This window comes from Diabrotica virgifera, chromosome 9, assembly GCF_917563875.1.
Source record: "Diabrotica virgifera virgifera chromosome 9, PGI_DIABVI_V3a".
Lineage (NCBI taxonomy): Eukaryota > Metazoa > Arthropoda > Insecta > Coleoptera > Chrysomelidae > Diabrotica > Diabrotica virgifera.
The window spans coordinates 483,588-507,377 of record NC_065451.1 but is presented as its reverse complement, the minus strand read 5'-3'; the positions used below and the strand labels follow the sequence as shown (position 1 = coordinate 507,377).

At 31.8% G+C, this 23,790-nt stretch overlaps 1 protein-coding gene across 3 annotated transcripts in view; it reads right to left on the bottom strand.

Annotated features, from left to right (window-relative positions):
• LOC114324889 (neutral ceramidase) overlaps positions 1–23,790 on the bottom strand; it is a 65,558-nt gene that overhangs the window by 16,749 nt on the left and 25,019 nt on the right. For all 3 annotated transcript variants that reach the window (XM_050662861.1, XM_028272788.2, XM_050662862.1), the window contains exons 3-9: positions 22,691–22,834; positions 21,052–21,228; positions 17,390–17,517; positions 14,306–14,507; positions 9,607–9,816; positions 5,682–5,807; positions 2,413–2,607 (exon numbers count right to left, since the gene is read on the bottom strand). In XM_050662861.1, the coding sequence (XP_050518818.1) occupies positions 2,413–2,607; positions 5,682–5,807; positions 9,607–9,816; positions 14,306–14,507; positions 17,390–17,517; positions 21,052–21,228; positions 22,691–22,834 (1,182 nt within the window). The remainder of the gene's footprint in view (positions 1–2,412; positions 2,608–5,681; positions 5,808–9,606; positions 9,817–14,305; positions 14,508–17,389; positions 17,518–21,051; positions 21,229–22,690; positions 22,835–23,790) is intronic.

Here is a 23,790-nt window from a genome sequence, read left to right as displayed (position 1 = left end):
TTACTTATGAACTTTACTTGGATCTACAGACCGAGCGGAATAAATTAATAACATAAATGAATATATTATAAATAATTTGAAAAATATGTCAAAAGTACACGTGAAAATATAATTCATATAACCGAATAATATAATCTTTTTTCACTATACCTATCTGAGGCAACAACATGGGATTGTGTAATGGTCAGGTGTTGTCCTGTATAAGAGAAGTTTGTGCCTTTGTTGTATTTATTCCATGCCAACTCAAAATTGCCTGTAAATAAGATATAAAAGAATAAGATTGTGTAATGGTCGGCAGTTACCCCTGAGAGAAAAAAGTTTGTGTCTTGTTATATTTGTCCCATGCCAACTCAAAATTGCCAGTAAAATTAAAAAAAAAGTAGAAGAATAAGATTGTGTAATGGTCGGCAGTTGCCCCTGAGAGCAAAGTTTGTGTCTTTGTTGAATTTGTCCCATGCCAACTCAAAATTGCCAGTAAACTAAAAAAGAAGTAGAAGAATAAGATTGTGTAGTAGTCGGCAGTTGCCCTCGAGAGAAAAAAGTTTAATGTCAAAATTTCTACTAAATCAAAGAAGAAAAAGAAGATTGTGTATTGATAGACAGTTGCCCCCTTAGACAAGGAAAGAGAGGTTGCCCCTAGCGTGAAATTTTTTTTATCTTGTCATGTTTGTCCCACACCAACCAAAATTACTGTTTAACTAAAGAAGAAGAAGAAAAATATGAAGAAGAAGAAGAAACAAATTGTACAATGTACTAACTCCAAATTGTAAGTGAATAAGGGATTTTTCCCTTGTTCCGAGACGATGAGCTGGCCAAATACCCAAGTAGGTGGAGGCCAATAAACTGAAGAAGAAGAAGAAGAATGTTACCAATTTATGCCAAAATATCACCTTTGTTCGATTATAGTTACAGTGTATTCCGAACAAATGTGCTTCATAAACACGCTTTATAATCCATGTAGGTATACAAATTAAATGAAACATATTATTGTGTATTTCTTTAAGTTAACATTAATAGAAATCTTTAAGTAATATTTCTACGCGTATATAATAAAATATGTCTAGTGGCTGTAATGCCAGTGTACTCAGTAAAATGATTCTAAAAAAGAACACACCTACCGCCTAAATATTTCGTGTTGGTATCATGTGACGTCACGGGCTATGAGGCGGATGACGTGCAACGGTAAGTAAATTAGATGGAGTATAGAAGACTTTAAAATGATATTGTCAATATTTATGAGTTGCATTCCTGGGACGACTTTATTGAAAGATAGTTCATTCGATTACATAAAATCGACCCCAACTCAAGAATATCCGTCACAAAAAAATCATAACATGTGATCTGTCTTTAAAAAGACAATCACATGCAATGGTGACAGTAAAATTCTCGCGCTAGAGATTCCATAGTAAATCAGGAGGGAAAACCAGGAAAAACCTCGTGATACTATCCCAACATCGTAAGTATTAGGTCTTACTTTAGTTTACTCTCAAAACTAATACCAAAATATTAAAACTAATACAAAATTACTTGTTCTAACGAAAATTCATTCTTAGAAGAAAAACAATTGTTAACATCTGTTTGATTAAAAAATGATTATCCTTTATCGTTTATAAATAAGGAATTGTCAAGATTGGATCGAATGGAACAGAACAACATAGAACGGGATCCTAAAGCATTCACAAGAAATAATACGAGGAAAATATCAATAACATATATAAAAGGACTATCCGAGAAACTTAAAACAATAGGAAATAAATTCATAATTTCAACAACATTCAAAACAACAAACACGTTGAGATCTATTCTATCTAAAACTAAACTAAACAGTGAACAAGAAAGAACAAAGAATTGTATTTATAAAATACCTTGTGAAGACAGATCACATGATTTTTTTGTGACGGATATTCTTGAGTTGGGATTGATTTTATGTAATCGAATGAACTATCTTTCAATAAAGTCGTCCTAGGAACGCAACTCATAAATATTGGCAATATCATTTTAAAGTCTTCTAAATATAAATGAGTCAGATTAAATAAATTATTAAAAGAATTTTTTTGCTAAACAACAACATTTTTATTTAATTCATTAATATTTTTTGTATTTTGACAACGACACTCGATTTGGGCGTCCAGGGGCGTCATTTGGGCGTCCAGGGGGCATTTGCCCCCCCTGGCCCTAAAAAATGACTGAAATTTACAAAAAATACATCAATATTCATCATAACATCATATATAATGTATTGTATATATAGTGCTTGCCCCCCCCCAAACAAAATTTCAAATGACGCTCCTGTGGGCGTCGAAACGTTAATAAAATGATTTTTTTAGTAAAATTGTGGCTTATTTCCCATCAAAACTAGTTAATAGAAAGTTACTTAGAAATAAATAAATGAAGAGAATGAACCATACTCACCCTTCCTGACATGATAAGTATAGGTTTTGGAAAATGGCATACAACGTCATCTGGTGTTGGAGGGAAAATAAAGTCCCTTACAACATTCCAGAAAGGGTTGCTCGTATTAGTTGCTTGTTCAAAATCAAATTCTCCAGGGCCATCAGTTGTACCGGCAGCAAAGCCATATCCCATGGCTGGAAGGCAACCCCTCACCTAAAATATAAAATACATATCATCAATCAATAAATAGCGTCCACTGCTGGACATATGCCTCCCTCAGTTCTTTTCAGTGTTCTCTACACTGGGCCGCTTGTAGTCAGCTTCCTGCTACTCTTTTTATGTCGTCGGCCTATCTAGTCGTTGGTCGTACTCTTCTTTTTTTTATAGATTCTGGGCCTCCATTCTATGATTCGACTTGTCCATCGTCCATCTTGTGTTCTAGCTAAGTGCTCTGCTAAGTTCCACTTAAGCATCTTGATCGCCTTTCGATGACGTCTTGAACACCTGATCTTTGCCTGATTTGTTGGTTTGTTAAGTGGCCTTGAAGGCACACATTCAGCATTTCTCTTTTAACTCTGAGTTTATTCCTAGGCTTATTCGCCTCTGTATACTTCTTCTTCTTTAGCCTATTTCTATAACACTTTGGACATAGGCCTTCCCCAAATCTTTCTATATCTGTATGTCCTTGGCTGCGCTTTTCCAGTGAGTTCCTGAAGCTTTTGCAATATCCTAGTCCTACGGTCTCTAGTTTTGTATTTCACAATTCTATATTTTATCTTCCTGTCTGTATTCCTCTGTAAACTGTATTTCAAGTATTTCATTGTCTCTGCTTATTTTGATCTCGTGTTCCAAATATTTGTAAGTGTCTGTTTGTTGTATGGTATCATTGGCAATATTTATATTTCCATTCATTACGAGAATTGTTATAAGTTTATCCTGATAGTTCATCCTGATCTCTCAGAGAGAGTTTTAAGTGAATGTATCGTAGAAATGGTATCTTGTCTACAATCAATATATCGTATGTACACCTCAGATGATTTAATCTTTTCCCTTATATATTGATGCCCATATCTTGCCATTGAGTGTTTTTAAATATTGACTCTACAGCTGCCGTGAACAATTTTGGTGAAATATTGTCAACTTGCCTTATACCTGTAATTTATTAGACTTTGCTTTAGGGCTTTTCGTATTGTTTCAAATTTTTCAGAATCGAAAGCCTTCTCATAATCGACAAATGCCAGAACCACTGGTATGTTGTAAATTAAATAGTAAAAATAGATATAGATGTTATCGTAAAATCCCGATTTCAGTTAAAACCCGAATTTACTAGGAAAAACTATATTTAACTGTGGGCTTTAGACAATTCTAGTTTTAACTAGTGAAAACTAGAACTGTCAAATATTTTCAGTTAATTCTAGTTACGACTAAACATATTTCAGTCAAAACTAGTTTTTACTAAACTTTTCAGTAATTTCCAGATTAAACTAAAACGTAAAATACTGGACAAGATCGCAAACATAAAAACGCAAGTCCTTTTGACCACGTTGTTGTGTTATTGTCTTGTATCTAGGCTGCTAACATTTTCTCGATGTCTTGCTTAGCTCGCTCAACTGAACCTTGACTCTGGCTATGCCTTGGTTTTCCATAAACTAATTTTGCCTCAGGCCAGTATGACATTAACTTATTAATTATAACTGCATTACCAAACTCTCAGCCGTTATCGAAATGTAAAATGCATGAATGTAAAAAATCAAGAATATATCCGTTAATTGATAAGCAACTTCTTTCACCCTCTTACTTTGTAATGGTTTCAACAAAAAAATTTATTAAATAATCTTGATAAACTATAATAAACTTAAAAAGGAATAACCATTTTCAATTTCGTTGCAAAACGAGAATACAGCCGAACCATATTCTAGTCCAATCAGAGTCTGCAGCAAGCACCTCTACCGGTTTCGAAACTTATTAGTCTCTCATCAGGAGGCACATATGCTGCTCTCTCTGATCTAATCAAAACAAACCTCAGCGTGCAGTCCCGGATTGCAACGAACGAAATGGCATCTATTTTTGCAGAAATTGCTTGAAAATAACTCAAATAATAATATTTGAGTTATCCTCCCACTCAAAATGGTCCGGAACATTGTTTAAATAATCAAAATGTCAAAATATGAAGGAAAAATTCGATTTTTTTATTGATTTTTTGATTATAACTTTAAAAATATTTATTTCTGAGGAAAGTTGTACTGATATAAAAGTTTCCTACAATATAGAATTGGTTAAATATTTATAAAATAGTTACCCTTGTTGCAAAATAGCAATAATTGCGAAAAAATCCACACAAAAACAAGTATTTGCATTTTGCTTTTTTCTACCATTTATGCTACACCTAAAACCTTCATATTCTACCCAGAAAAACTTTATGATATAGTAAAACAATACTGTAAGTTTCATTAAGATCGGTTTAATAGATTTTGCAAAATAAATTTTGCAATCCAGCTTTCGCAAAAAAATTCATTTTTTTAAAATGTTTTTTTAAAATGAAAAATGAATTTTTTTTGCGAAAGCTGGATTGCAAAATTTATTTTGCAAAATCTATTGAACCGATCTTAATAAAATTTACAGTATAGGGCTTTTCATTCACAGTCATTTGTTTCGAGCTTCTGTCATGTGTCACATAATATTAATATATCTACGTCATACGTTATTGATATAACCAATGATACAAACCTAAGACGTATGACGTAGATATATTAATATTATGTGACACATGACAGAAGCTCGAAACAAATGACAATCGATGAAAAGCCCTCTGTAGCATAAAGTTTTTCTGGGTGAAATATGAAAGTCCTAAGTGTAGCATAAATGGTTGAAAAACGTTAAATGCGAATACTTGTTTTTGTATGTTTTTTTCGCAATTATTGCTATTTTGCAACAAGGGTGACTATTTTTTTAAATTTTAACTAATTCTATATTATTGGAAATTGAATTACGCAACTTTTATGTCAGTACAACTTTTCTCGGAAATGAATAATTTTTTGATATTTTGATTATTTAAACAATGTTCCGGACCTTTTTGAGAGGGAGGATAACTCAAATATTATTATTTGAGTTATTTTCAAGCAATTTCGGCAAAAGAATTTGAGTCACCTCTCAACGCCAAATGTACTAATATTTCTACAGATGCGCCCTTGTCTATAAAGCGCTTAGTTAAAACTAGTTTTTCCTCGTAAATTCGGGTTTTAACTGAAATCGGGTTTTTACGGTAACATAGACATTTTTTAACTTACATTAATTTGTGTTCCATTCTCCAATTGGTAAGTAGTGGTTTGACTAGGCATATGTGAGAATTTGTGAATATATTGTATGGTACCAGTTATTTCTGTTGCGTCTGTAGTTGCGCCATCCAGTAGTTTCTAAAAGAAAAGCCTTAGAATAAATGTTTATAAAAATATCCTCAATGTTTAAAATGCTAAGTCACCGATTTTTGCCACCGAATAAAATAAATTATAGGTACTAGAAGAACCAAGAAAGCTACGCGAAAAAGATAGTGCTACTATGAGTAACATACAACACACTTTTTGAATTTTGCTCTACTCTAAAAATATACCTGTCCTGTATTATTAGTTGCATAAGTAACAGGAATCGTCAAAAAATTTGTTTTCAGTAGAAAAATAAAATTTATGACCTGTAGGTATCTAGAATGGGAAAGCTAATCCACCAAAATTTAGACTGTCAAAATAATTTATGCAACCAACAATGCATTATTTCGATCATGCGCAACATGCTTCAGTCTTCAGTCTTTCACCAAACTCGTAAAAATTTAGAAGATTTCTATAATTTTATTCCTTTTTCGAATAGTTTCTTCTAGACTTTATTAATACAATTTCAAACGTTGAAATTAGAATTTATTTATTTGATTTGTTATAAGAATATAAATAACTATTTGTGAAATGTAGTGGTTAAAGTGTTTTGTTTATAAACTTCGAAGATTATGAATAATATGGATTGAAAGTTCGCTGGATCTCATTGTAAAGGTAAGTACATTTAAAACTTATCGAATCATTACTAAAGTATCATTTCTTTCTTTTAAATTAATGTATGTTATGTAATGCAAATAGAAAAGTAGATTTTCCAACAGAATTATCAGATATTCTTCTTACTTAATTTGTAAAATACCTACTTGTATTATAAGTTGGTTATAGTGTTAAAACGTTGAGAATGACTTATTTTTCTATGTTTCCATTGTAATTTTCAAGATTCTTATTGATAATTCTATTATTTTTGTTTAAAATTATGATTAAATTTGTTGTGTTTTCCGACAAATTCTTAAATTCCGAATTGTTTTGTTAGTTCTAATAATATATGACTGTATGTTTCCCTCTACAATATCTTTATTACAGTTTTGAACGAACTTTACAACTTATTACCTAGTGTATTTTTTGCAATGATAATTGGTTGAAATAATAATGCCATAGACAAGATGCAGCAGAAATTCGCTGATTTTTAAATGTTTTAATATCTAAATGGAATTAGATAGAAATACAAGTTTGGAGTGGTTTAGATCACGTTTAGATTCAAGTAGAATCCAAACCACTCCAAACTAAAATCGGGTGTATGAAATAGTATTCTTATATATACAATATAATTTACGATAATAAATGAAATCAATGGGAATCAACATTTTGAATTGGGCTTAATATATTTTTGTTTTGATATTGTCATTATTTATATTTGAAAATTCCATTTCAAAATTCAATTTTGGATATTTTTATTTGTGATTTGACAGATAAAGCGGTTGTCGCGCTTTGTAAGCGGATGATAGTGGAACTAACTTTCGGCGTGTCTACTCAAACAAACATCCGGCCGAATTCGTGACCAAGACTGAAGTTTTACAGTGATGGGCTAATAACCGGCAAAATAACGCAAAATATGGAAAACATAGCACGTTGTGAATAAAAAGCGATGAAACTAGTAGAGGTGTAAAATTATCGAAAGGAACCTATAAGTTTACATTACATTACACTGTTTCCCACCTTTAGACGTCTGTGACAGGGGAATTTTGTAAAATGCCGATATTTTGGTGGTACATATTTGCATTGCTGTCAGATCTTCCGTTTTTCTGGAAATCTAATGGACTTTCTTATTTCAAATGGAATACCATGTATATTTTTTGCGTTTTAAAGTCCTTAACAAATAATGATTATTTTTCATGTAATATTTCCTATAACTAAATGCCGTAATTTCGGAGTTATTGCTACATTTTTGAAAAAAAAATAAAATTTTTTTGGTCTGGGCAATCATTATTTTAGGTTCTTTGTATGAGTGCGAATAAAAAAGGTATTTTATAATTTTTCTCTAAAGTATTTAGAGAAAACAATTTAAAAAAAAGACTAAGTTTTCAATCTAATGGCACATAAAACAACATAAAAAAATGTTACTCTACATTCTACCAGATTGAAAACAATGGGAACCTTCTCTGGTAACACCTCCAAGGCTTCTACAATTTGCAAGCCATAACGGATGCTGAGACTAAGGAAAATTCACGTCCCATCTGCTCAGCGCGGTAAAGTTCCAACGAGAATGGTTCCCTTCGTACTCCAATCAGAGTAAATATGTTAATCAAAAATGAATAACCATTTTCAATTTCGTTGCAACACGAAACAACAGCCGCATCATTATTCCAGTTCAATCAGAGTGCAGCAAGCACCTCTACCGGTTTCGAAACTTATTAGTCTCTCATCAGGAGGCACATATGCTGCTCTCTCTGACCCAACCAGGACAAACCCCGGCGTGCAGGCACGGATTGCAACGAACGAAATGGCAGGGATGCTCTAGCGGCAACTGCTAGCAAAAGACTAAGTTTTCAATCTAATAGCACATAAAACAACATAAAAAAATGTTACTCTACATCCTACCAGATTGAAAACATTGGGAACCTTCTCTGGTAACACCTCCGAGGCTTCTACAATTTGCAAGTCATAACGGATGCTGAAACTAAGGAAGATGAGGGAATTTTACAATTTATAATTCACGTTCGATCCTTAGTCTCAGCATCCGTTATGGCTTGCAAATTGTAGAAGCTTCGGAGGTGTTATCAGAGAAGGTTCCCATTGTTTTCAATCTGGTAGGATGTAGAGTAACATTGAAAACTTAGTCTTTTGCTAGTAGTTGCCGCTAGGGCCTCCCTGCCATATAGTTCGTTGCAATCCGGGACTGCACGCTGGGGTTTGTTTTGATTGGATCAGAGAGAGCAGCATATGTGCCTTCTGATGAGAGACTAATAAGTTTCGAAACCGGTAGAGGTGCTTGCTGCACTCTCTGATTGAACTGGAATAATGATGCCGCTGTAGTTTCGTGTTGCAACGAAATTGAAAATGGTTATTCATTTTTAAAACAATTTTAATAAACAATTTGAAACTAAAAAAAAACGAAAAATGCCGATTTTCAGGCTCAAACACAAGTAAAAAATATGATTTTTGGAATTACAAATTACAAGGTGCCTAAATACAAATTTTTGGCATGTTTTATTCTAAAATATTGTTTGTTAATTGTTAATAAAGCGCTTATGAGAGGACGGGCGATTGGGCTGCATTAACAAATACAAAAGAATGTTTTAAAATGAAATAAGTCCAAAATACTTATCGGAAACTGATGGACTTATACTTGAATTTAGATGCTACGTAATTTCAAAAAATAATATTTTTTACTTGTGTTGAGTCTTGAAAATAGTCATTTTTCGTTTTTTTTTCGTTTTTAATCAACTTTAGAGAAAAACTACAAAATGCCTTTTTTGTTTCCGAAGATCCAAAAAACCTAAAATAATGTCTGCCCGGACCAAAAAAATTGATTTTTACAATTTGTTTTATTTTCTTTTAATAAATGTAGCATTAACTCCGAAATTAAGACATTTAGGTATAGGAAGTGTTGTATTCCGTATTTCTTAAGGACTTAAAAGTGCAAAAAATATACAGGGTGTCCGATCTGAAAAAATAAGAAAGATTAGATTTCCAGAAAAACCGAAGATCTTCAACAATGCAAATACTACCATAATATCGATCGCATCACAAGATCCTTACTCACTAAGACCTATAACAATTATTGTGCAACCCGTTTCCGAAGTAATTGTGGAGTTCGATCCATAAAACGCACTCTGTATATACTCCATCTTATATAGACATCAGATACTATTCCTAATAATAAAAAAACATTTACCTTTCCATTTTGAAACAAGTTATTAGCAATGATCTTGGTACTTTCGAACATATCTTCACCGGGCCCAAAGGAGATGCAATATTTATTTCCTCCGGCACAACTACTATGAACAAAATCACAAGGTTCTCCCGTATTGACACAAATAGGATCTTTAAGATTTGGTGAGGTGTCACCCAAATTAGTAGAGGCAAAAGCACCCACGAAATCGCCCTAAAAAAGAATTATTATATTTATAAAAATTTACTTTTTTACTAATTTAATTTACATAATCAATTTACGCCGGTATTAATCACTATTCAGAGTTGGCGCAATGCTATGAAATAATTGTAATTACTATGTAGTACGCCAGTCAATGGGAGCAAGAATAGGATATTACCTCCGAATTCTATCCTACTGCATGGATTTTAATGAAATTTTAGACCTAGCCTCTACTTATCTCCTAATTCAAAGTCTACCCTATGCCGATGTGTGCTTTTATCTTGGGGATGGTTCCCAACCCTTCTTAAAGGTGGAAAATTTTTTGGTTAAAATTGCCACCGAATTCGCTAGAGAACCTATTTCAAAGCAAAAACTGTTCTATAATTTTTTTTTGAAAACTTTTTTGAGATATTCACGGTTGAAAATTGGCCATTTTCATTGAAACATGATACCTTTTCGAAGGGTTGTTTGTGAATAACTTAAAAACTATGTATCAAACTAAAAAAACTATATTAATCATTTTTGTAGGTCATAAAAAAAACAAAGAGAGACTTGTCTTCACAAATCTAGTTAGGTACAAGTAATACAAAAAGAGATATGGTAGGTGAAAATAGTTTGTTTTTTGGTACATTCTCAAATTGGTGTATTCAACTTGAAATAACAGAGAAACGGTCGATTTTAGGTGTATAATGCCACTAATACCTTTTGCAGTGCTTGAAAAGACCTTTAAAATGTTATTAAAGGTCCATTGCGTTAAAACTAAGCGAGATATGCTGCAAACAAAATTGATAATTAATGTATTTTAAGAAAAAATGAGAAGTAATTTTAACCCCCATCCACCAAAATGTAAATGCATGGTGTTTCTTCTACAATACCTTTTATTATAGTGTTATTTCTATGTTCAAAAAGTTGGACGGGTTTAAAATGAATGGTTTTTGAAAAAAAAAGATCAAATTATAGAGCGCATTTTTAAATTTTCTTGAAAATCTTCCCTTTTCTCCATGTAACTTGAAAATAATAAGAGGTACAGATTTGAAAAATAAAAAGGCAATTTTTATCTGAAAAAGCCCTACATTTTTGTGTGGTATCTTTTTTTCGCATCTCTTATCTTTTTCAAAAAAGATTTTTATAATTTGATCTTATTTTTTTCAAAAACCATTCATTTTAATCTAGCCGAGCCGAACTTTTTGAACATAAAAATAACACTATAATACAAAGTATTGTAGAAGGAAAAAGATATATTTAAATTCTGATGGATGAGGGGTTAAATATACTTCTCATTTCTTCTTAAAATACATTAGTCATTAACTTTTTTTCAGAATATCTTGCTTAGTTTGAATGTAATCGACAATTAGTATTGCTCATTTTAAAGGTCTTTTCAAGCACTACAAAAGTTATTAGTATCATTATACACCTAAAATCGACAGTTTCTCTGTTATTTCAAGTTGAATACACCGATTTGAGCATGCAGCAAAAAAACAAAATCTTCTTACTTACCATTTCCCTCTTTGTATTTTAACTAGAAGATTTATAAAGGAAAGAATCTCTTTGTTTTTTTATAACCTACAGAAATATTTTATATAGTTTTTTTCTTAGATGCAAAGTTTTTAAGGTATTCGCAAAAATCAAAAAAAAAGTTCTCTAGCCTTTTCCGTGGCTATTTTAACCGAATCATTTTTCACCCCCGAGAAGTGGAGGGAACCACTCCCAAGATAAAAGCGCGCATCGGCATAGGGTAGCCTTTGTTTCTTGAGCTATTCCCTACTTACTGTGAAAATATCAAGTAAATCGATGTAGTAGGATGGAATTCGGAGCCAAATACCCTCATTGATGCCCTATAGAGGAATCTATTCATGTAAATTTGATTTCATTTAAGTGACATTATAAACTGCTCGTCAAAAGTTAGGGATATAGAAAAATATGCTCATTCTCATAGTTGATTTTTTCGTGAACAGATTAACAGATTCCGATATTTTTTTTAATATTTTAGATTTTTCTTTAGTTGTGCAAAGGTTTACTTAAACGTATTTTTTGTATTTATACCGAGAGGCAAAAAAGAAATGTTTTTCTTATGTTAAGTTTTTGACACCCTGTAGGGAGAACGAGGTACAAATGTTAATAGTATACATTGGAATCGTATTGTAGTCTTACGTTTTCTGAATATTTTGTTTTTTGAATGTCACTGATAACTTTATAAATAAAGAATTTAGATGGTTTTACTCAAAACTAAATTATTAAACATAAACAATTGGTTATTAAACAAAACTAAATTAATAATAAAAAATTACAGTTAACAAAACTTTACAAACAGAAAGGCACATAAGGTAAACGGTTCTTATCGACACCTATAAGAGTTATTTGTCGACCAGGTAAGCGGTATGTACAGCGCAACATAAAAGAGACAAGATTGTTTAATGGAGGCTCTGTGATGTTTTGGGGTAAAATTTTCTTGAGAATAAGTACGGATTTGGTGTCTACGACGTGGAGGCTCTCTAAATAGCGAGAGGTACAGTACAGAGATTTTTTTCTTTAAACACTCTGTTCTTTCGCACTATATGTAGAAAATAATTTATTTCATGTGTGTTATGATAAGACATAGCCTCCTCACGTATCGCATGTAGTCAGGTAAAACACATAATAAAGAGTAAAACCACCTATCTCAAAGGTGTCTCAAACTTTTGTTTCGGTTAAAACACATGTTAAACTACAAAACCGTTTATTTTCTTTTTGTTTCTAAAGATATCAGGGACATTCATAAAACAAAATGTTCACAAAACATAAGACTATAATACGATTCTGATGTATTATAACGTGACTGCTGTAATTACTTATAATTACAATAAAACTAGCGGTTCGTATTTATATACGACTTTATTTATACAAGTTACAGACGAATTTATATTATACACTAAACCAGTGGCGGCTGGTGACTCAAAAATTTGGTAGTTCTGCAGTATTTTTTGGTTTTTTTTAATTCAATATCTTTTAATCGTTGTATTTTACAACGAGGCTTTTAGTTTGATATTTTACACCATATATTTATTCATTATATACCATATATTATTAAAAAATAATAAAGAACTTACCGATTTTCTTCTTTTCAAATTGAAGATAAATCCAATTATATCAAAAATAGCAATGGTACATTATGGCACACTAGTAATTGTTTTATAGTTTATGTTTTTAGTAGAATTTTATCGATAAATACGCGAAACTAAGGAATGCAAACGAAAAAACACTACAAACAAAATCGCCACAACAATAATTGCATTATAGGGTCTTACGAACTAACTACACACAGAGCCAAATATATTATTTTTTTTATAAATAAGCTCGATTCGTCGATTTTTTTAAAGCAAACTTGTCTATAACTTTTTCATTAAAGTTTGGTATTTCTTTTATAAGTGTTTTTTCTACTGACAACATGGTTAATGCTACAAGTCGGTCTTCAGTCATGGAATTTCTCTACAGTCAAAATTGTAACCTAAGAATTTCTAAACACGGCACAGATGCAACGGTCACGAATAACTGTCGTGAATTGCAGCTCGCAAACACATTTCCGAGGCCGTTAATCAGCTGATTGCCGAAGCACATCGGCTAAGATCGCCGTTTGCCTAATAAATGCATTTTACCGCTGCCAGTGTTTCGGTTGTTAATCGACGCGGCTTCACTGGAGCAGCAAATACGTAAAAAGATTGCTTCACTGGAGCACCAAATACGTAAAAAAATTATACGGTTTCACTAGAGGAGTAAATACGTAAAAAAAATAATATTAATCATCGTTGTTGGTGAATTATTATTAACAGTTGATGTTTAATATGATAATATGGCAGATTTGAAATAAAACTATATTAATTATTCTTTAATAATTAAGATTTGCTATGGTTGTTTGGTAGTTCTGCAGCTCAGCAGCACATAAAGAAAAGCCGCCACTGCACTAAACTATTTACAAAATCCGTCCCAATTTATATACTCTAGCCGTCATTCCCGAACGTTCTGTATATCTCTATCTAGCTATGTCCATGAGACCACTTGCACGTCCTTATCGGCGCTGCATCGTCGTATCTCGAAACATCGATTTCTGTCTGTACGGAGACGGGAGCTGGTATACGAGGGTCGGTCAATAATTATTTTGTTACAGTATACTCCCATTTGCATCTCGTCCTCCCTACAGGGTGTCTCAAACTTAACATAAGAAACACATTTATTTTCTTCCACCCGGTGTAAGTACAAATAAGAAGTTTAAGTAAACCTTTGGATAACTGTGTAAATACTAAAGAAAAATCTAAAATAATAAAAAAATTAGCGGAATCCGTTAATCTGTTCACGAAAAAATCAACTATGGAAATGAGCATAAATTTCTATAGGTAGCTCTAACTTTTGACGAGCAGTTTATTTTCCACATGGTGTGTGCGGTGTTCTTTAAGTACATACTTCCTGCTGAATATACGCCAATTGAAGACAACGAATAATTCTAATGGTCAATATATTGAGTACTCACTTGACCTGGTAAGGAGTCTGTGTTAACACTAGATTCTAGCAGAAGAGACGCATATCCAACATTGTCTGAATGCACCAAACAGTTGGTGTTATTCATTGAGGTGGGATGTACCGGAAACCAGTTGATTGCACCAATTGCAACGTTATCCTTGGTACTCACAAATTTTATTTGAACTAGCTCCTTGTCCACGTCAGTCTCATACCTAAAATATTTTGATTTATAAGTTTTATTAGAGATAGAGAGATTAAGATAGATTTTATGCAAGGTAGAAGAAGACCCTAGACTTCAATGTTATATTTTTGTTATCGCAAAGTTAAGAAGATTTCGAATATAAGATAAAATATAGGGTGTTCCATTTAAAAAACATAAGTTTGGTCTGCCACTAAGTTATCGAACACCTTATAACATTTTAATTAATTTTAAAATGTGAAGCTCAGAGTTGGCTACAATTTTTGTTATTAAATTTTATTGCTATCTATTGCTATAGCGGATCTATTGAGCTTTACCCCATTAATCAATCACCCTGTATGTACATACATTGTAAATCCTAAATGATGATTTCCAAAGTTTATACATTGTAAATCATGATTCGGGAGTGCTCCTCGTAACATGTAACGTGTCTTGGTTTGTTTATTTTTAATGCATCTTTATTGTGATTTTAGTATTGTAATTTAGCTTTAAACTTGAGTGATAGCCTTTTAAAAATGGTAGTAATTCTAAAAAACTACGAAGTTTTAAAAAATTTAATTTTTTGAGACGTCATGTCATTTAAATAACATTTTTGAGATTTTTTTTAATTAAACATCGTTTAGTACGATGATGGTTGAAAAATAATTTGTGTAGTTTTCAAATTTATATAGGTACGTAAAATTATATAGATAAGTATGTAGCACGTTTTATACGTTTGATAAATAAAAAAATTATAGAAGCTGTAGATTTAATTTTGGAAAAATCTTTGTACGTTTTTAGTCCAGAAAGCCACTGCGCATCCGCTAGGAAAAATATTCTAATTCGGATTTTTTGCACAATCTTACTCAAAAAGAACCCCTTTTAACAAATTTGCATGTTGCCAGGACCAAAAGTTGGTCAAACATTTTTTAAACGTTTTTTTTTTTGTTTTTTTCCTAAAATTATTTTTTTTGCATGGAACAAAATTTTTTTAGGTTTTTTGGATCATTCCAAACAGAAAAGGTCTTTAGTGACTTTTCTCTAAAGTTGATAGTTTTTGACATATAAGCGATTAAAAATTGAAAAATTGCGAAATCGGCCATTTTTAACCCTCAAAATCTATGTGAAAAACTGAAAATTTGAACGTTGCCAAGGTAGGTAGATATTCTCTAAACATGGATTGATGAAATCCCGAAGAGTTTTTTGCAATACAATATCAAAAACCCCTTTGTTTTTTAATTGCCAATCAAGCGTGCGCGACACTATTTTCCACCGTTGCATGTATATACAGTATGGTGCAAATGAAAGGAATAAATTCGTTATTTCGTAAATCCGTGACTTTAAGGAAAAATCCCAAAACAGGTCGATTTTTATTTTTAAGTTATGATATTGTGGCATATATAGTATACTAGTGACGTCATCCATCTGGGCGTGATGACGTAATCGATGATTTTTTTAAATGAGAATACGGGCCGTGTGCTGGCTAATTTGAAAGGTTCTTCAATTCTCTATTCAGTAATATAAAGATGTACATAATTATTTATACAGGGTGTCCAAAAAATTTTTATTAAATTAAATAATTTGGCAAATTGACAAAAAAATTAAATTATTGGACACCCTATATAAATAATTATGTAAATGTTTATATTACTCAATATAGAATTGAAGAACCTTTCAAATGAGCTAGCACACGACCCCTATTCTTATTTAAAAAAATCATCGATTACGTCATCACGCCCAGATGGATGACGTCACTAGTATACCATATATGTCACAATATCATAACTTAAAAATAAAAATCGACCTGTTTCGGGATTTTTGCTTAAAGTCGCCGGTTTACGAAACAACGAATTTATTCCTTTCACTTGCACCATACTGCATACACATGCAACGGTGGAAAATAGTGTCGCGCACGCTTGATTGGCAATTAAAAAACAAAGGGGTTTTTGATATTGTATTGCAAAAATCTCTTTAGGAGTTCATCAATCGATGTTTAAAGAATATCTATCTACCTTGGCAACATTTAAATTTTCAGTTTTTCACATAGTTTTTGAGGGTTAAAAATGGCTAATTTCGCAATTTTTCAATTTTTAATCGCTTATATGTCAAAAACTATCAACTTTAGAGAAAAGTCACTAAAGACCTTTTCTGTTTGGAATGATCCAAAAAACCTAAAAAAATTTTGTTCCATGCAAAAAAAATAATTTTAAGAAAGAAACAAAAAAAAACGTTTAAAAAATTTTTGATCAACTTTTGGTCCTGGCAACATGCAAATTTGTTAAAAGGGGTCCTTTTTGAGTAAGATTGTTAAAAAAATACGAATTAGAATATTTTCCCTAGCGGATGCGCAGTGGCTTTCTGGACTATTTATATGTTTTTTTTTCTTCTAAACTTTCCTTAACTTTTCAATGGTCAGTCCAGTTTTTTTCTAAGATTTATATTTTCGCAGGTATTTTAAAAAACAACTAATTTTGCAGTTAATTTGTTTTATTAAAAAATAAGCACGTACTTTTTTGGAGTAGAACTTTTTGATGTGTTGTTTATGATACATTTCTTAATGAAGTTATAAACAGTCCTCTCTTGTTTGATTTTTTTCCTAAGTAAAAACTCCATTGACTCCACTATTAATGATGGCCATTAAAATGCGAGTATAAAAGTTATGACACTAGTCGCCAGGAGACTGTCGTAAAGAACAGCAACATCTTATTTGTGTTTAGAGTGACAAATAGAATTTATTTGTACAATTTATTATTATTAATAAGCAAAAATAAATTACAATGTTTTGAGTCCCAGAATTATTAAAATTATATTTATATGGTAATTTGGAAATAAATGTTAATTTTGAGTATTTTGTACGTTATTAATTTTATTATACTTAATAAAGTTTAAAGTATTATTATCTAGTATTACACTTACTTTTTTCTTTCTGATTCTGGATTATAGAGGTAAGCAGCTGGACTTCTGTTCCTGTTTGTATTAGTTACTGTAGTAGTGCTGTAAAAGATTCTTGCTTCAACTTGATTGTTGTATGCTTTATCTATGGACTAAATCAGAATAAATTTGAAAATAATTGTACTATGAAGAAACAGAAAACTTATACAGGGTGTATCATTAAGAACGTCCAATCTCTGAGTTGTAGATTCTAGACGTCAAAATATTAAGACTTAACCCAAATCACTTAAATAGACTGTGACTCGTTACTGAACTACACGGTGTTTTATTTAAAAGTTTAAAAACTATTTGTACCCAGTACTTTAGAACCGTTTGACATATATTTGTCATACTTAGCAGCAATTATAGGTACTGTACTCCCTACTAAGTGGGAAAGTGATTGGTTGACCCTTGCCAAATTCTACGCCACTTGCGGAATTGCTATTTTAGCGGAAGTTTTCGATTCTCCAATACTCTCTATGTAAATAATATACTCTTCACTCGTAACGATAAAGTCATTAGTTTTCGAGATATTTGAAGTTAAACATGCCACGGCACAGCTATTGTGATTAATGTATTGTGCCGTTTAATTTTTAACTTCAAAAATCTAGAAAACTAATGACTTAATCGTTAAGAATGAATAATATACTCGTCATCCTTAACGATTAAATATTTATTCTTTTGATATATATTCGAAGTTTAAAATTAAGCAGTATAATACATATCTGTGCCGTGACATGTTTAACTTCAAATATCTCTAAAACTAATGACTTTATCGTTACTAGTGAAGAGTATATTATTTACATAGAAAGTATTGGAGAATCGAAATATTGCGCAAAAATAGAAATTCCGCCAGTGGCGTAGAATTTTGGAAGGACCAACCATTCAATGCCCCCTATAATGACCATAATTTAGTAGCGTGTACAGTATTTACTCTTTCTATATACATACACTGTTATTAGGAGTCAACGCGCTTCCGGTAGGGATCTATTCTATGGAGAAGTATCACCAAGCCGCAAGCCCTTATCCCTTGCCGTACCGCTCCTCCATAGACCGACCAGACACCTTGATCATTCGAAACCAAGCCATAGATTCTACAGAATTTTATACTACGACGTTGACCTTTTTATTTTTTAATGTCTTGGCCGATGATAGAACCTCGATGGTAAATCCACTAGAGTTGCCGATCGAGCGCCTCAGCCCACTAAGCCATCTGAACGAAACCTACTCTTTCTGCCAAGTATAAAAAGGATATTTATGTCAAACAGTTTTAAAGTACTGGGCACAAATAGTTTAATAAATTTTTAAATAAAACACCCTGTAACTCATTATATAACAATAACTTTTTAAATAAAACACCTAATTTTTAGGTTTAGAATCTACAACTCAGAGATTGGACATTCTTAATAATACACCCTGATAGAAAAATCAGTGATGGTACTTGTTTATTGAGCCAAACAATATATAGGGTGGTTCATCTTATTTGATAAGCACTTGATATTTAAAAAAAATTTCTTCACATAAATATACAGGGCCTTTAATACTACAATCTAAAAATAATGTGAATTATACAGGGTGTTCCAAAAAAGAGTGGTATATTTAGATTCCAAAGATTTATTTTTTCTTATTTAATGCCCTATATCTGATGACATTACTGAATTGACCTTAAAAAATAAGCTATACTTTCATAAGGGTTCCCTATACCTAAATACAGGGTGTTTTGATTTATTTCGATTTTTATGAAAATGTAAGGTTTTCAGTAACAAAATCTTTTTTGGATCTTAATAATAGACTATTTAACATACTTAAACAGATGCTTACTGCAACAAAATTTCTTACAGAGTGGTCAAAATATGAGATTGTTCTATTAACAAATTCAAGCTGTAATAACTTACTTATTTTAAATGGAACACCCTGTATCTTACTAGTCTATCGAGTAGAAAATTTACTTAGTTTTCAATTTATATTAGGGTTTTCTGTACCTATTTTTTACAGGGTTGTCAAATATTAAATTGTTCCATTAACAAATTCAAGCTGTAATAACTTACTTATTTTAAATAGAAACACCCTGTATCTTACTAGTCTTTTAATTTACTTAGTTTAGTCTTAAAATTTACTTAGCTTTCAATTCTTATTAGAGTTTTCTATACCTATCTCCCTTCATTTTTCAACTATTTAAAGATTTCCTAATTTGTAAGCATTAAAAATTAGAATTAAGTACCTATGTCGTGGTTATGTACAACACATCACCAACACCGGCAATTAGTCAAGATACCTTCGTTAATAAAATTCACATTTTTATCATTAAATCATACAGAGTGTTCTTATTTTAAATGACATACTCGATATTATATTCCTTATAATGGAAGATATTTAAAATCTCTTCAATTACATGTAAACATTCTCAATACACATGTTATTCTTTAAATATAAAGTCCCATGATATTCTGTAAATACCCATTTTTACATATTTTTGTACAATAGGCTCATTTTCGTCATAGTAGCCATTGCATTTAATTGTTTGTAATTGCGATTCAAAGATTCAAACAAAAAGTGGTGTTCTTAAATATACTTAATAACCGTCTGTTTAAGATATGGAAAATACTTATACGGAATGAAACATAATTTAAATATCTTCCAGAATACGGCATCTAATATAGGGTGTGCAGTTTAATATAAACATTTTATTCAATGTCACATGTAGGCCAAAATCAAATAAAATAATACAACACTCTGTGTGATTACAAGATAACAATGAAAATTTTATTAATGACAGTATCTTGTCCAAGTATATTGCCGGTGTTGGTGATGTGTTGTACATAACCACGACATAGATTCTAAATTCTAATTTTTAAAGCTTACAAATTAGGAAATCTGTAAATATTTAAAAAATTAAGGGAGATATGTATAGGAAACCCTAATAATAATTGAAAGCTAAATAAATTTTCTACGCGATAGACTAGTAAGATACAGGGTGTTCCATTTAACATAAGTAAGTTATTATAGATTGAATTTGTTAATAGAACAATCTAATATTTTGACCACCCCGTAAAAAGAAAGGTATAGGAAACCCTAATACAAATTGAAAGCTAAGTAAATTTTCTACGCGATAGACTAGTAAGATATAGGGTGTTCCATTTAAAATAAGTAAGTTATTACAGCTTGAATTTGTTAATAGAACAATCTCATATTTTGACCACCCTGTAAGAAACTTGGTTGCAATAAGCATCTGTTTAAGTATGCTAAATAGTATATTATTAAGATCCAAGAAAGAATTTGTTACTGATTCTTAGATTCGTAGATATTTATTTTTTTCTAAAACCTTACATTTTTATAAAAATCGAAATAAATAAAAACACCCTGTATTTAGGAGGAGGGAACCCTTATAAAAGTATAGTATATTTTAAGTTCAATTCAATAATGTCATCAGATATAGGGCATTCCATAAGAAAAAATATAACTTTGATATACCACTCTTTTTTGGAGCACCCTTTATAATTTACATTATTTTTAGATTGTAGTATTAATGGCCCTGTATATTTCTGTGAAGAATTTTTTTTTTAATATTAACTGGTTTTCCGTACAGGCACCGAGGTGAATAAGATGAACCACCCTGTACATGTAATCTTCAAAAGAGTTTTACTTACTTTTACAATTCCTGCTACCAATGCGTTAAAGGTTTCTTTACAATATCCCGAGCTTGGTATGTCCAACATTACATCCTTGAGGAAACCTCCAGGTGTGCTGTGACTGTGTGTTCCACTGAGAATTGTATTCTTTAGAGTAAATACATTGGGATATTTTAGATCCAATTTATCTATTACCTAAAATCCAGTAAAAAAATCTGTAATGATCAAAAGTATGTTCCTAAAAAACTAAAATAATTCATTCCAAACGTCTGAGAATAGTAACTTGTCTATCAGGGTCTCCGATACGGATGACCAGAAGGGCCTTCTTTGATTTTGGGGGTGCAGAAGAAGTACAAGAAGGGTATCGACAATGACCAGAGGATTATAAGAACTCATCCCTTATCTCTACGTATCTTCCTCTTTCCTGAGGAAGTCATTGACAATGACCAGATGGTTGTAAGAACTCATTGCTTATCCCTAGATCTCTTCTTCTTTTCCGAAGAAGAGTTGTCACCTGTTTATTTGTTACCTGTATGAAAGAAGTGATCGACAATGACCAGAAGATTTAGAAGTGGTCGCTTATCTGTAGATCTCTTCCTCTTTTCTATAAAGGGTCACCCTGTATATCGAGTGTAAAACTCATCGCTTATCTCTTCATCTCCTCTTCTGCTTATTAAATTTGTACAGGGTGATAGAAATAAATTTTATATTGAGAATTGGTTTTTTTTTTTGGTGTTGGTAAGTTTAGCGTATGACATGCTTAGTCCTATAAAATGAAAAACAATCTGTCTAGCCATCCTTTTGGAGGAGGCTCTTCTGGTCATCAGCATCAGAGACCCTGATGGATAGGTTACCAAAGTGATCCAGTACACCATTTGCTCACTTAATGAGGATGTTTTATTTGCTAGATATATGCCTAATGATGGGAGATGAGAAGGAATGACGAAAGTAGTAGAAAAGGAAATCAAAAATCCATAAGGAAAAATTTTCCTGTAGCTGGCTGTATACCATTAATTACAAATATTGAAGAAAAAGATCTTCTGTGTAAAAGGTATATTAGTTTGAAAACCCCAATAAAGGGCTACATTAAAATACAGAACGTTTCGCTCTAAAGAGAGCATCATCAGTGTTATAAGCAAGCTCTACATGCTAAGCCACCAAAAATACATGGCTTAAAGCCCTTAAAATGCCGACCAAAGGTCTTACATTGGCATATTATTTATTAAACCCTGGCGATGGGTGAAATTTTAAAAGGTATACCTCAAGGCACCATATGACTATACCACGGGCATGTGGGTGGCTGAGTAGATTTCTCTTTGTGAAGACTGAGAAATCAACTCAACCACCCACATGCTTGTGGTATAGTCATATGGTGCCTTGAGTGAGGTATACCTTTTAAATTTCACCCATCGCCAGGGTTTAATAAATAATATGCCAATGTAAGACCTTTGGTCGGCATTTTAAGTGTTTTAAGCCATGTATTTTTGGTAACTTAGCATGTAGAGCTTGCTTAGAACACTGATGGTGCTCTCTTTAGAGCGAAAACGTTCTGTATTTTAATGTAGTCCTTTATTGGGGCTTTTAAACTAATATACCTTTTACACAGAAGATCTTTTTCTTCAATTTTTGAAATAAAAAATAATCTTTTTATACTTACCGCTTGTTTTAGGGGATGGTTCATCATACATGTGTCAATTGTCACAAATGCAACTAGAGTGTTCTCATCTTTAATCACAAATGCTCTTGAAAACTGCCTTAAATGGATACCACATCCTTTCTGACCGGATTTGGCATAACCCATCTTCAAAATAAATACATACAATATACCCATAATTTGTATATATTATGTAATACTTAATTCTAAATATTTTTAAATGTATACAGACTGGGCCAAAGAAGTCCACCTCGATATTTGGCAGTATTTATAAGATTTTAAGGAAATATAAGGGGGACAGATTTTTACGGTACATACATCTGTCATTTGTCAACCCGCTCCCTTCCATTTCCTCCACCCCTTATTTTTAAATAGAGAATAGGGGTCGTGTGCTACCTCATTTGAAAGGTTATTCAATTCTCTATTCAGTAATATTAACATTGACATAATTATTTATACAGGGTGTCAAAGAAAAATTATTTTGAATTAAATTAATTGACACAAAAAGAAGAGTGTATCCCATTTATGTAACTCAAAATACATTCTACTACTAACGGAAAACAGAGAAAAATGTTTATTTGACAAATAAATAATTTTTTTCGCTTAAATTCAATATTCAACCTACCAAGGGGCAGATGGGTGGCAGCTTGAACATTGAAATTAAGCGAAAAGCAATGTTTATTTATCAAAAAACTTTTTTTCCGGTTTTGTGACAGCGGTAGAATGTATTTTGAAGTAAATAAATTATATCCATTCTTCTTTTTGTGTCAATTAATTTAATTAAAAATTTTTTTTCTTGGAGACCTTGTATAAATAATTATGTTAATGTTTATATTACTGAATAGAGAATTGAATAACCTTTCAAATGAGCTGGCACACGACCTCTATTCCCTATTTAAAAATAAGAGTGGGGGAAGTGGAAGGGAGGGGGTTGACAAATGACAAATGTATGTACCGTAAAAATGTGTCCCCCTTATATCCAAAACCGACCTGTTTCGTCATTTCCTTAAAATCTGATAAATACTGTCAAATATCGAGGTGGACTCTTTTCTTCGGCCCACTCTGTATATTGAATATTCATTGATTTTGAGAAAGCATGTGAT